Source organism: Alligator mississippiensis, chromosome 3, assembly GCF_030867095.1.
Source record: "Alligator mississippiensis isolate rAllMis1 chromosome 3, rAllMis1, whole genome shotgun sequence".
Lineage (NCBI taxonomy): Eukaryota > Metazoa > Chordata > Crocodylia > Alligatoridae > Alligator > Alligator mississippiensis.
Window position 1 is genome coordinate 40575661 of NC_081826.1, and position 12343 is coordinate 40588003.

At 43.7% G+C, this 12343-nt stretch overlaps 1 protein-coding gene across 1 annotated transcript in view; it reads left to right on the top strand.

The window, feature by feature from the left end:
• The window catches only part of NIPAL2 (NIPA like domain containing 2), a 69524-nt gene that overhangs the window by 52167 nt on the left and 5014 nt on the right, over positions 1 to 12343 (top strand). Inside the window, exons 7-9 of the mRNA XM_006273238.3 lie at positions 1548 to 1683; positions 7015 to 7103; positions 8918 to 8981. Of these exons, the coding sequence (XP_006273300.1) occupies positions 1548 to 1683; positions 7015 to 7103; positions 8918 to 8981 (289 nt within the window). The remainder of the gene's footprint in view (positions 1 to 1547; positions 1684 to 7014; positions 7104 to 8917; positions 8982 to 12343) is intronic.

Sequence of the window (12343 nt, forward strand, 5' to 3'; positions counted from 1 at the left end):
TACTTAAATCTTGTGGATTTTTATAGCAGTTGTAAGCAAAATGCTTAGAATTGTAACCCCAGATCTAAAGCGCCCCCTCCCCCCTTATCTCCTGCCCTGAGCTCTAGGGCAGTTCAGATTGGTGTGCTGATTTGAATTTTGCAGCTGTAATAGCACAAATTGGAATGCTGAAATTGGATGCTTCTGAACTTTGGAGAAGTTGGAATTGGATCTCAGTGGTGGGACTCTGTTCCCTACTATTAATTATTTTCTGTTACCATCACATGTGAGCTTTCTCTTCTCATCCTGCCATGCCATTTGTTTTGAATTTGTTACATTTCACTTCTGATCATTCTAATCTCCCTGGTTTAACTTCAGCAGCTGGGACTACAGCAAACTAAGAGCTCAAAGAAAATCAAAGTCTGCCCATGCCTGGATGGCCCATTGGGCTATCACAGTTAATGTACACCTATTCTGTAGCCAGTGGCACACAAGGGAGTGCCACCACATCTGCCTTTGACTTCTCAGCCCAATTGACCAGGTACCCATTTGAGTTAACTGGGAGCAGTTTTCAACACAAGTTCAGAATGGAGCTGACCATCACTTCTCTGCATCTTTAATAACAGACTGTTCTAAAAGAAAAGCTTCCTGCCTTTGAGTCTAACCATCAGCCCCTTTCCTGGCTGGTATGAATGAAAAAGCTAATTATGTTCCATGAACTGATGATAGACAACACTATGGTCCATCTTCTCCCTTCTCCCTTTCCTCTCCCAAGCCATCAATTTCCTTTAAATAAGACTTCTTTGTGGTGATGTGTATTTTAAACCTGTTAGTATTCTTTTTCAAAGAAAATCATATAATGGATTAATAATTCTTGCTTTAAAATCCATTCTGATCAATGGACTGGATCCAATAAAGGGCTTGGTTGCCAAAGGCACTGCAGAGCCTGGCTTCACAGTGCATGAGGCACCTGGACTCCATGTACAATGCATTGGGGGAGGAAGTTAGATACCTCAAAGTGGGGTCTTAAATAACCAACACATTGAACAGGGAGCTGCCTAACACCAGCATGTTTAGTGGGCAAGTGTCCAGAGCCAATAAGGAAATGTTAACAACAAGGATCTGATGTAAAGCCCTCTATAATCTGGGTTTGAGGTTTCAGGAAGGTACCATCATAAATTTGGGATTGTCTGCTCAGAACCCTGTCCTGAGAGTAGATGCCTACAACTGTTTCTTAAAAACCTCTGCCGGACTTACTCCTTTTCTTTTAATACATGGTGGTAGCAATGGTACACTTTTTAAATAATGGCTTTCTGGATAGAGTGACCTTCTCAGAACTTAGAAACCTAGGTTTAATTCCCTCTTTAGAAATTTTAAGGCATCTGTGGAGTTTAGATACCACTTTTATCAGGGGTTTCAAGATCTTACTGTTGGACTTGGGTACTACAATTCCACTACTCAAGCATCTATGACCTTTTTGCCTTTGCTCTTCCAATATCACCAAAGCTCTGACATACTTTTAAATGATTTCTTCCATGTTAATTTCTCTTTCTCTCTCTCTCTCTCAGCATCAGTGACTGTCGTTTCAGTGAAGGCTGTGGCAGGCATGATAATGCTCTCAGTGAGGGGTAAAATGCAGCTAACTCACCCCATTTTTTATATCATGCTTGTCATAATGGTTATATCTTGTGTCTTCCAAGTCAAGTAAGTTAGTTCTTAATTACCTACAAACCTTCATACCCATTTATCTGCCAGTTTTGTTAATTACTGATGCTTAATGACTCCTAATGTGAATGCAACAAATCTCTCATAGATTCCTGCCAGACACACAACTTGCCTTTAGCTGATTGCTGTATTACTCATCATACAAATGTATTCTGATCTACAACTGATTTATTGCAATGCTACTACATGTATTTTTCAATCCAAGATTGTTCAAAATACCATTTTAATTTGACCTTTTTTTAAATCCAACTTTAAAGCGAAACTTGCTGTTTTCCTGCTTCATTGTTTTTACTTTTCCATATAGCTTGTAGACCCATTTATGGTTTCCAGTTAATTAAATGGACAAATCTACCTTTCAGTGATGTTACCCCAAATATACAAAATGAATTGCTTTCCCACTGATAAGCATTTCTTTATGTGTCCTAAGATGAAAGAAAATAAAAGTTTCTTTTCCATCTCTCCCCCTCTGCATATTATCTCCAGTGACAAATCTCTGCCCAAATACAGGCTAGGATGGTATTCCTAGGCCTCTTTAGAAACTTTTGGTAACTTTTAGGTAACTTTTAGGTAACTTTTGGACAGTGCTCGGCAGAACAGGAGGAGACCTCAGGATTTTTGCTGCTGGCCTCCAGCCTGCTAAGTGATTGTTTTATGCTGCCTTTGGAGATAGCTGGTGGTGGCTGCTTGGTAAAATATAACTAACAGCTGCCTGGAAAGTCCATTTTCTTTCTGCCAGTCCCTGTGCTGCAGAGGCAGGCTGCTTCAGCACAATTCCAAGTGTTGGTTTCATTAATAGTTTCCAGTAAAATAGCCAGCTCAGCATTCTAATGGCAGTGCATATCATTGCCATATGAGGATCAGAAAAAGACTAGGCATTATTATGCAGTGTGTCTCGATGACTGACTTGGGAACTCCTCTGCAACAATCTGTAGTGGTTTACATTCAGCAACCCTCTCTTGTGCACTTAAAAGCAGAACTAAATCTTGGTAAAAGACAAGCTACTGCTTGACCCTCTCCCCTCTTGCCAGACTTTTTTATTTCTACTTGGTCACAACTAAATGTGCCCACTTTTCTTCCTGGCCCCGATCTCCCTCCTATCCTTTGCCTTCCCTCTGAGCCAGCTGTTACTCCTGGTTTTTCATTTTATCTTGATCTCTCTCCAATTCTATTTGTTTTACTGGCTCATATTAACTCAGAACAGCTTGTGCAACATCTTTTTGGATTTGGTGCTGAGCATCAGCATCTACATTTGGGTCCCTGAGACTGAGATTGTTGCAAATGGGAGAAAATAATGAGGTGTTTTGAATGACTTCAAAATCCTGACTATCCTGTGGATATGCAGGATTTCTTTATTTTTAAAGCACCATGGAGACTGTTCAACAGTTGCTAAAATAACCAGGCAATTATTTTAATGGCTAAAACAGATCAGGGTTTGGACTTTGACTGTTCACATGTATCGTACCAATGAAACATTTAAGCATGGTTATTTTTATAGTTTTCTAAAGCACTCTGCAGCCTCCTGATTTTTTCTCTTTTTGCTTTAAATGCATTGTTGGCAAAGGACAGCATGTGATGGTGTGGTGACACTGAATTAACAGAGATACAGACCAGTCTTTGGAGCTATGATCCATAATTTTATGTCCAGATATTGATATGGCAGGTTGCAACAGATGTCCACTCCCTTTAAACATGAGCAGTTGCTTTGCTTTTACAATGGATTTGCATAGATCATGAAGGTGGATGCTTGAACCCATATTTTAGTCTTGGTCCTATGGGTCCCTGTACAGTGCATAATCATATTGTACTCCAGCACACTCTAACAAAAGCTAGAGGTGCATTTTTAAGGTTTGCTTCTCAGAGATGCAATACAGAACTCATTGTCCAAAGAAGGAGCAAGTTAGGCCACTCTTTTATGCTTTCCCACCTTGGAGTTAGTCCAGGCTTTGGCCCCCATAGAAGCTGAGGGGTATGCTAGATGTAAAGATATGTTTGCATACCAGCTTTTTAATCTAGCTAGCTTGAATAACAACAGCAGTAAAAGAGGATAATGCAAACTTCAGCAAAAGCTGAACAGGTCCATCTGGGAGCATAGGTACATGCTATGCAAAAGTCTATGATATCACATCTTTCCAGCTATGACACTCTGTGCTAGGAAGATTACAGCTATCCCAGGTTTGCTGTCCCTGGTGCCACCTTATCTTTGCCTTCAGCAACCCTACACTAAGTTACAGCACCTCACTAGCAGCAGTGCTTCCCAGAACCTGCACAGTACTGTGGTTTATGACTGCCCCCTCCCCACAAAGTGCTTCTTCCATGCTGGCATTGGTGGTTGGCTGGGGGCCTTTTGACAACAGCCTGGGGCTGTTTATTTTATTCCTTGTGCTAGAAGTCTGGGACTTGGAGTGGAGTACCTTCATGCTCTATTACTCAGCTGGATCACAACTAGAAACTTGCCCTTTGGGTACAGATGAGTAAAGCTAATGCTAGGCTTAAATAATGTAAGGAAGGAGGATTTAGATGCATTTGTTGTCAATAACATGCTGGAAGATTTGAGTGAGCTCCTTTTCTCTCTTCTGGAATTGGTTTTTGGGTTTGTTTTTCTTTGCCTTTTGATCACACGGGCTCTTGTGTGCTTAATCACGCTACCAACTACTTTCCAGCTGTGTTTGCACATGCTTCTCATCCCACATGCCAGTGAAGGCAGTGAGCTCTGGATGGCTCTGTGCAGGTGCAGGAGGCATACATGAGAACTGTTCTGAATTTTCTCCAAGAAGCTGTGCATCTCTGAGAAATGGGATTTGCTTGCTACCAAAGTGGCTCACAAATGAGACCCATATGAATTTGCCAGAGGTGACTAAACAGAGACACACTAACCCTAGAGTCCTTTCCAGACGCACTAACCCTAGAGTCCACTGGATTCCACTGTCAGTCATACATTGCGCAGTATGAGATAGCAGGAGGAGGACTCCTTATACTGACTTACTCATAAGCGAGGTGTGTCCATAGCAACACTGAATCAAATTAATTCCGACCAAAACAGAATAGTGGCAGTTGCAAACTGTCTTAATTAAATACATTTAGATCCAGAGAGCATGTGAATGCATGCCAGCTTCTGCCCAAATGAGAAGAGTTGGACCAGTACAGCTTCTGTTGAAGGCAAGTTCTTTACTGTCAACACTATAGCTAGGGACAGACATTACACATAAACCAATATAAGTGATCAGAAACTGGTTTAAATCTGTAACAGAATAGAAATTCAGTGCACGTAGACCAGTTTAAAAATGACTGAAACTAGTTTAAGATAAAACTGGATGGATGTAGTATCATACTTAACTGATTTTGGTAAACTGGTCTATTGAACTTCTGTCCCAGATCCCCTCCTGACATACTAAGTTTGCTAAGTCTCAGTCCTCCTGCATCCCAGGATGCATTCAACCCCAGCTAGCCCCCTTTCCCCATCACAGATTGGGTGGGCTAGCATCTACCCCAGATTGTCTGCTCCAGCTGAGCCAGGCAACCCTGCCCCAGCTGTCACAAAGATGAGGCAGCCTCCCCAGTCCCACCAGCCATGGCACAGGAGCAGATTGGGGGGAATGGACTTCTGCCCTGGCCCCAGCTTCCCCCAGTCAGGGCCTGCACAGTGGGTAGGGGGGAAAGCCGGCAAGGCAGGGGCTTTCTCCTCCACAGGGGGCTCTACCAGGCTGCAAACACCTCAGCCTGTCCCCTCGACAGCCAGCCACTTGTCAGCCATGGAGTGGTGGATTGGAGAGGATGGACCCCCACTCCGGCCCTCTCAGCCAGGCTCTGAACAGTGGTGGGGACATGGGGCAAGCCCCCTGAGGCAGAGGCTTTTTCCCCTGCAGCACAGCTCTGCCAGGCTACAAATGCCCCAGCCCTGCCCCCTGGCCAGCCCCTCACCTGTCAGCCACGGGTGTGGGAAGGAAGTGAATGTGGAGAGAAATTGACCCCTGCTTTGGCCCCAGCTCCCCCCAGCTGGGGTCTACACAGCAGGTGGGGGGTAGCTCTCTGAGGCAGGGGCTCCTCCCCAAGCTGTGTGATTCGGCAGCTCCAGCCCCGCCTCCTTGCTGCCCCCCTGCATCTCAACCACATTGGGGGTGGGCAGAGATGGGAGAAATGGTCCCACACTTCAGCCATACCACCCCAGCTGTCAGGAGAAGGGGGGAAGCCCTCTGAGGCTCCTCTGGGCTGCAAATGCCCTGGCTCTGCCCTCTCGCTAGCCACCTACCTATCAGTTTTGGGGACTTTTCCCTCCCACACCACTGTGCATATCCTGGTCGGGGGGGCCAGAATGGAGGCCCATTCCCCTTCGTCTGCCTGCTGTTGGCTGACAGTGGTGGGGCTGCCAAGGGAGTGGGGGCTGGGGCATTCACAGTCCGGCAAAGCTGGTAGGTGTGCACAAGCACCCCGCTTCACCAGTGCAGGCATCTGCCTGATTTGGGCTACTGATGAGTGAATGTGTGTTCTGTTCATTGATGGTCCAATCTGTGCAAGCTGCATAGATTAAATCAATTCTGCCTTGGGCTTTTTGACTGCTTGCACTTAGCCTAAGCGGTAGAAGTTTCAAATCTCCTGTGTGTTTCGTCACCTACTTAAATATATACAGAGGGTAAAGGCCTGATCTAAAGATGACAGAAGTCAATGGAAAGATGCCCAGTTTCTTCAAATGGGCTTTGGATCAAGGTTTTAAAAGGTGAAGGAGGAGCCTGTTGCTGGTGACAATGGCTTAAACATAATCCTCCTTGTTCTGATCAGCATTGTGTCCTATCATCCAGATCCTATCCCTCTTATTAGGTGCCTAAGTGTGATCTTATTTCCCCCTTCTCAAGTCCCTGAAAAAGCATTAATACACCTACTTCTTGTAATATGCTGTCATCTTAACCTTAAGACAAGGCCACAAAAAGCAGTGAGCTGGGTGACAATCCTTCCACCTTTGAATTAATGTTTTTTCAGGAGCTTGAATAGGATCACAGTTTGCTATCTAAGGCCACTTAGACACCTCATTAGTCAGAGAAGGATCTTGCTCTATGTAACCTTTTGCTAGGTGTACCTCTGCTAACAGGCAAGAATAACTCCCATTTATTTTAAACTGGGTTTCTTTTAATCATCTTTTATTTTGTAGTATTTATCTGCACTGTGCAGGGTCACCACCAGGAAATAGATGTGTTGCAGACATCTTTTTATACTGGGTCATTACATGTACTGATATGAAAGTATCACACCACTGCTAAGCTTAGTGCTAGTGCACAGTAAACAGCATAGTTAGGAGATGTAATAACTGTCTTCTTCTAGGTTCTTGAATCAAGCAATGCAGCTCTACAATGCAACAGTAGTTGTGCCGATTAACTTTGTGTTCTTCACCACCAGTGCCATCATTGCAGGTTGGTTTTGACTTTCTATCCCAGAGAAATCATGTTTTAAATAGAATAGCTGCACCTTCTTCTTTTGCTTGGGGGTTTACAACCAAATATGATCACTTTTGTTTTCCTAGGGAGACCTTTTCAACAACAGGTGTGGAAAATGTGGAAAATGATCAGTTCAAAACTTTGAAACAAAATAGAAGTTGTCAAATTCTAGCTTTTCTAGTATTGATGTGCATTTTACTGTGCCCTGCCTTAGAAAAGGTACCTACATTAGTATTAGCCTCAGTGTGATGTACAATAAATGCATTTGCCATGTGTACTCCCTATCCTAACTGGTAAAGTCATTTTAACAGTATGGCAAGCTACTCAAATGACAACCAGCTGTGTTTTCTAGTGGTGAGTGTATATTCAGTTTCAGAAGGCTGAATTCTAGGTTAAGTGAAGGAAATAAAAGACTCCAAAGACTTTTTAAGTATTTAACATTTTATCCTGGGTGAGAACTTTGAACTTGATGTCATTAAAAAGAGACTTGAACAATTGTGGAAATCTTGTGCATCACAAACGCATGAGCAGCAAAGATGATTTAGAGGCTGAATCAGCAACAAGCTGTTGTTAGAACATTTATGATTCATTTTACTGTGCACAGGGGGCTATCCTGTCATTACTCTGCAGGAGATCCCCATACAGTACAGCCATTAATGTGAAAGGGAATTCCACACAGAGATTGCCTCAGCATGTGTGTTAAAATAGCCCTTATCTTGTAACCAAGTGACTTTGGCTGAAAGATGTTGTAGTGGTGTAACCATATGGAGAATCTGGCCTTGCCCTTCTTTCAAAGGTCAGCTCCTTATTCAGGACTGTCCTCAGAACTGTGTACATACAAATTTGGACTGGTTTACTTTAAACCAGTTTAAACTTCAATAAACCTCTATGTGGTTTAAGAGGTACTTATAAACCAGTGCCTAAGGCTGCCTATACATGTGCTCTGACGCATTCTGATTAGAGTGCATCGGAGCAGACTCAATATATCAAGTCAGCTCCGTGTTCTGATTAAAATGCTCTAGCATTGCCACTGGGCCATGTGTATAAGCCCCTGTGGGTTGAAAAATTACTGCTGGGGCACTTTAACTAAAGCTTGTTAGATGATCTTTAGTTAAAGCATCTCATGGCCATTTTTAAATGCATGGGGGCTTAATACACATGATGCTGCAATGTTTTAATTAGAGTGGCTGTCTAGGAACCGTTCTAATTAAAATATCCCCCCAACCCCTAGCATGTGTATAGGCACGCTAAGCGACTAAACTAAACCCCAAAGCCTGATTTAAGCTGATGTAGGTATGTGGACATAGTCTTTTGCCTGGGTTAAGTCAAATCTATTTAAAGTAATACTGTTAGTTAAATGTGTGTGTCTCTGCTTGTGGAGAACCTCTCCGAGTGTGACCTGAATGAAAACTTTGTCAAGCCTGTAAGATTAGACAGTGCAGAATACAGACAGGATACATTCTTCAAAAACAATGCTTATATATTACAAGGGTTTTTTAGATGTTGGTGAACCAAGATGTTGCAATGCAGAGCAACTGGCAAAACAAGCAAGTGATCCAAACCAGATGGGTTAAAATCTTGTCAAGTTCTGTGCAATAACTGGGTACCAAAAAATGCCTAGCTATTGAACATAGACATATAATGTGAACCCACCCAAGCATTTGTATTAATACCATATTTGGGATTTTTTTCCCGCTTGAGTGTAACGCTACTTCTAACCCTTTCAGCTGTAATTCATATCACTTGGAATTTGCTCAAAATCAGCAGTTCTTATTTCTGTCACATTCTAGGGGTCATATTTTATCAGGAATTCCAAGGTGCTGCTTTGCTGAATGTGTTCATGTTTCTGTTTGGGTAAGTGGCCTTGACTGAAAATATGTAACAAAGTTTGTATTAAAACCACATTAACTTTGCAGAATCAATTTTCCTTTTCTCAGTAGGAAGAAACTGCTTCTATTGTTAAGTATTATGGAATAGTCATCACAGTAGTACGAAAAATATTAAAGCCAAGGCTAATAATATTTGTATTTTGCTGTGGAGGCCTCCTTTTAGTCCAAACATCTAAAGCTATTCATACTAGCCACTTGTGAGCCACTAATTCTTCTGACAGAAGAAACACGAGCAGCACAGCATGTGGTCCCTTTGTAAATGAGGGAAATTACGGATTTTTTTCCACCTGCTTTATGTGTAAGAGCACTTGTCCAGGAAGTGGGAGATATGGATCTATGGCTAACTTCAGTTGGAGGGGACTCTAACCCACATCTACCTTCCAGGAAAATGTTTAAGACTAGGCTTAGACTTTGGCTGACTAAATATACCCTCCATGCCTCATCTTGAACTTTGGGCACTATGCAGTATATGCAAAATTCATGGATATAACAAAATCCAGACTTGCCTTCCTTAGGTTGACCCCAGAGTTTCAGGCCCTTTCCCCATTATCCTGCTGAGTATCCATAGGGCTCCAGCTGGCTCTTGCTCATGGGAAACTCCTCTTCCTCTAGATGTTCTTGGTCTTACAGTTTAGTGGAGGAAGACCCTAAAAACTTTTGGGGTCCCCTGGATTTGAAAAGGTAGGTCTGCCATCCCCATAGGAACAAAATGCCTGCCGCTGCTAGCTGCTCTAAAATCACTCATCACAAGATAATTGCTAGATTAAAAAAACAAAATAGGTGTATTGTACAAGTCAGAAAAAAGTTGTTAGGTTTGGAAATGGGAATACAGAAGTAAAACAGAACCTCCTTCCTGCTACAGCTTCCAGGTGTTCTCTCTGCTTCAAACAGCTAACAGCCCACTTACCTCTGGGGTGATCCTACAGCCTCCCTGACTGGGTTCTCTGCTTCAACCTAAGATTCAGGTGCCTCCAAGGAACCCCACCTAATCCCCAGAGTTGCCTATCCATTCATCTCTTGTCCAGTTAGTTCCCAGGAACATTTTCTGTATTTCACAGATGGTCTCCTCCAAGAGTTTCCCATCCACCTGATATGTGTGCTAATGGAGTCCCCATCACTACACAGGAGCTGGGCCATAAACAAAGTATTGTTGGTTGTTAGGTTTTCCTGGTTTACTGAAATACATATTTTATATAGGGTACCACATTTCATACAAACACATCTATGATAAAATGACCCTAACTTATTCTTAGCTGCTGATAGAAACCAAACACAACAGGAGTTAGCTCAACCTGGGGGGATATCTGTGCATGTAGATCCAGTCTCCCCCAAAATGACCTGCTGCAGATTTGGGTCCACCATGACAATGGGAGCAGAGAGAGAGAGAACACAAGAGGGAACATGACTTCATAAATGTAAAGGTGTTAGGATGCTCACTTTGGGGAGGAGTTCTGGATTCCAGTCCCTGATCTCAGAAGGTTTTCATTGCTTTTTATCCAAGGATTGTTTAATATAGTATGCCCTGGGAGTAGGGACCAGAACCCTGGGTTGTCCCCTTCCAGTGACATTAACCACTAGCATATGCAGTCATGCTCCATCATGTTTGTTCTGCTTCTGACCTCACAAATCTTGCATTCCTTTTTGCACAGTGGCCAGGAGAGGTGGACAGTATGCACATCTCAGCCTTGCCTCTAGTCTGAAGGTTGAGGCAAATTTTCCTAGAAGGTAGCAGATGTAGACTTGACCCCCCTCATATGAGGCAAGGCTGGGCATCACCAGCACCACCACCACCACCACCACCACCACCTTCTCTGCGTATGGCTGCATTATTTATTTATTCAATTTATATGCTAACCTTAAGTCCCAAGGCAGCTACAGTTAGATGACAGGATAACTTCTAAAACAAGAGAACAAAAACTCTTCCCCCCCCCCACTGATTGACTGACAGGGCTGCCTGTCATATGGTCCTGTACTTCCTTGGTCAATTGGCAGTGAAGGGTGGGGTCACATGATGGACAGCCCTCTCATATAATCAGCTGTGAGGGCGGGGGGGGGGGGGAGGGCTGCATGGCAGACAACCGTCTTAGCCAATCAGTAGTGAGGGGCAGTTTCACTGTGAAAAGGCCACAAAATTGGCTCCGCATGTCACTAGTGGCCCATGAAAATGCCTTTCACTCACTATGATTTAGGTAGATCCCTAGCTACAACATACCTCTGTGCTTTATTTAGTATTTGATAGGGCAGTGTGAAGCTTTGGTCCCTGATTCAATCTGGTAGAGATTCAGCCCAATTCGGTTGCCAAATCTCCAAATCCGAATCAGAGGACCCTTTAATCTCTCTGAATCGAATCAGAACTCTGAATGGATTTGGAGATTTCATAGATTTCATAGACACTAGGGCTGGAAGGGACCTCAGAAGATCATCGAGTCCAGCCCCCCGCCCGAAGGGCAGGAAGTCAGCTGGGGTCATAGGATCCCAACAAGTATCCAATTTACTCTTGAAGGTGTTCAGTGTAGGTGCTTGAACCGCCTCCAATGGCAGGCTATTCCAGACCTTGGGGTCTCAGGCAGTAAAGAAATTCTTTCTTATGTCCAGCCTGAAATGGTCTTGCAGTAGTTTATAACCGTTCGACCTCATCATCCCTTGGGGCGCTCTGGTGAACAAATGTTCCCCCAGATACTGATGGTCACCCCTGATAAACTTATAGGTGGCCATGAGATCACCCATGAGCCTGTGCTTCTGCAGGCTAAAGAGCCTCATAGATCTCAGCCTGTCGTTGTAAGGTCTGTTTTCCTGACCTCTGGCCATGCACGTGACTCTTCTCTGGACTCTCTCAAGCTTCTCCACATCCTTTTTGAATTGTGGGGCCCAAAACTGGACACAGTACTCCAGCTGCAGCCTCACCAAGGTTGAGTACAAGGGGAGAATGACATCCTGGGATTTGCTTGAGAAGCATCTATGGATGCAAGCCAGCATTTTGCTCACTTTACTAGCTGCAGCATCGCATTGCAGGCTCATGTTCATCTTGCGGTCAATGATGACCCCAAGTCTCTTTCTTCCATAGTACTAGCCAGCGTAGCACTGCAGAGCCTATAAGGATGCTGCAGGTTTTTCCTCCCAAGGTGGAGAACCTTGCATTTTTCAGTGTTAAACACCATCAGGTTCTCATCTGCTCATTTGCTGAGCCTGTCCAGGTCAGCCTGGATCGCCCTCCTGTCTTCTGGTGTGGATGTTTTGCCCCAAAGTTTGGTGTCATCCGCGAACTTGACCAATCCACTTCTGACTCCAATATCCATATCATTAATGAAGATGTTGAACAATATGGGT